The 1,535-nt window shown below is 43.5% G+C and overlaps 1 protein-coding gene across 1 annotated transcript; it reads right to left on the reverse strand.

Annotated features, from left to right (window-relative positions):
• Nucleotides 1-401: 401 nt before the first annotated feature.
• LOC127220235 (alpha-defensin 9) lies at nucleotides 402-1,265 on the reverse strand. The gene is made up of 2 exons (XM_051181961.1): nucleotides 1,094-1,265; nucleotides 402-511 (listed from the first exon to the last, which is right to left on the reverse strand). The coding sequence occupies exons 1-2, from the start codon at nucleotides 1,263-1,265 to the stop codon at nucleotides 402-404; spliced, it is 282 nt and encodes a 93-aa protein (XP_051037918.1).
• Between the last annotated feature and the right edge of the window lie 270 nt (nucleotides 1,266-1,535).

The following is a 1,535-nucleotide window of genomic DNA, read 5'->3' on the forward strand; positions in this document are numbered from 1 at the left end:
TGTGGAGAATCATGTGCAGGGTTCCTGAACCCAAATACAGGAAGGGATAGAGGAGAAAGTTAAAGTAATAGAAAAATGAAGATATGACAAGTCAAATGTATGTGATTATTGAAAGGGGATCCTGAGATGTGATTTAGTACCGAAGCTCATGTTCCTCCTTGAAATGACTGCTAAACATAAACAAGATTTCCTGCATAGGGATTTATTGAAGAGTCTGTCCCATAGCTCAGGAGAGTCCTGACTAATCTACATAAAAGCACCAAGGAAATTAAAAAAAAAAAAAAAAACCGGATTCTTTTTCAGCAAGGAAATTTATTGGAGAAGGAAAACAATTGAGGCTAAGTACAAGGGGAATGACAGATCATGAGGTCTCAGAGCACATGGTGATCTTGTCTCTGTTCTCAGCGGCAGCAGAGTACACCATTTATTAGACCTAAGTGGCAAACCCCAGAGACCTGTTCATGATGTCTGCAGGACTTTTTTCTACAGTGGCAATTCACGCCTGGTGCAGCTGAGGAAACAGAGAAAACCAGGCATTAAGTAAGGAAGCCAGGAGTATGCAATAGTGAACAATACTATGAAGATACATGACACACTACTGAGGAGGCTTGTTTGTGTTGGTGACATCACACCCAGCACCATGATCAACTCCAAAGACTGGGAAATGATACATTTAACAAGTGTTGATCACAGGCAGACTTGACAAGCAATTTGGTTCTTTCACCTTGTTGTGTCGCCCTGACCCAACACAATCATACACTTTTTTGCTTCCTAAAACTATCCTTTTAAGCAAAACATATTTTTCTTTCTGTAACAAGATTATCAACTTGAGACAAAGGGGTAATCAATATGTTCTATATTATGAAGCTATTCCACAGGTAAATTTTTAGATCAAAAATCTTTAAAGAAGAAAGAAAATCTGTTGCACTTTTTTGCCTCTCTCTGTTACTTCTATGAATTAGACAGTGAAGGTCCTAGAGGATCAAGAGAGACAATTTCCTGAGTCACACAGCTGCCACAGGATTCCAATCTGCCTCATCAACCCTGTCTCAGGAAACTCTAGCCAATGCTCATATTGGGCATCACCACTCACCTACACCTTGAAGAACAGAGCCTTCAGGGCTTCCAAAGGAGATGGACACTTCCTGGTCCTCTACTCCTGACTGCTCCTCATTTTTAGCCACCTCAGTTGCTTCTGGCAGAGGATCAGCCAGGGCCTGAAGGGCCAGCAGGACAAGGGCAGAGAGGAGGAGAAGAGTCTTCATGGCTGTCAGTCACCTGGAGGAAGAGAGAGCAAGAGCCTAGTGTGTGGGGAGTGAGGAGCCAGCCTGCATTTATAGTGCAGACCAGTGTTCTGTAAGGAGATGGTGTGCACTGAAGGAATTGGGGAGACTAGTGAGCTCAGATCCCTTTGATGTTCCCCTGTTCTCACAGCTGCTGCCACGATGGTGGCTATGTGTGCAATGAAAGCCCTCCCTTCCAGCTGATAATGATGAAAGGACCTTGCCATCTTCTCCTGTTTCCCAGCTGCTTGA

The sequence above is a fragment of the Phodopus roborovskii genome, unplaced genomic scaffold, assembly GCF_943737965.1.
Source record: "Phodopus roborovskii unplaced genomic scaffold, PHOROB, whole genome shotgun sequence".
In the NCBI taxonomy this organism is placed as follows: Eukaryota; Metazoa; Chordata; class Mammalia; order Rodentia; family Cricetidae; genus Phodopus; species Phodopus roborovskii.

Coding starts and splice junctions, on each gene's coding strand:
- LOC127220235 (XM_051181961.1), bottom strand. CDS start 1,265: ATGAAGACTCTTCTCCTCCTCTCTGCCCTTGTCCTGCTGGCCCTTCAG. Junction 512..1,093: donor CTCTGTTCTTCAAGGTGTAG/GTGAGTGGTGAT, acceptor CTGTTTCCTCAG/CTGCACCAGGCGTGAATTGC.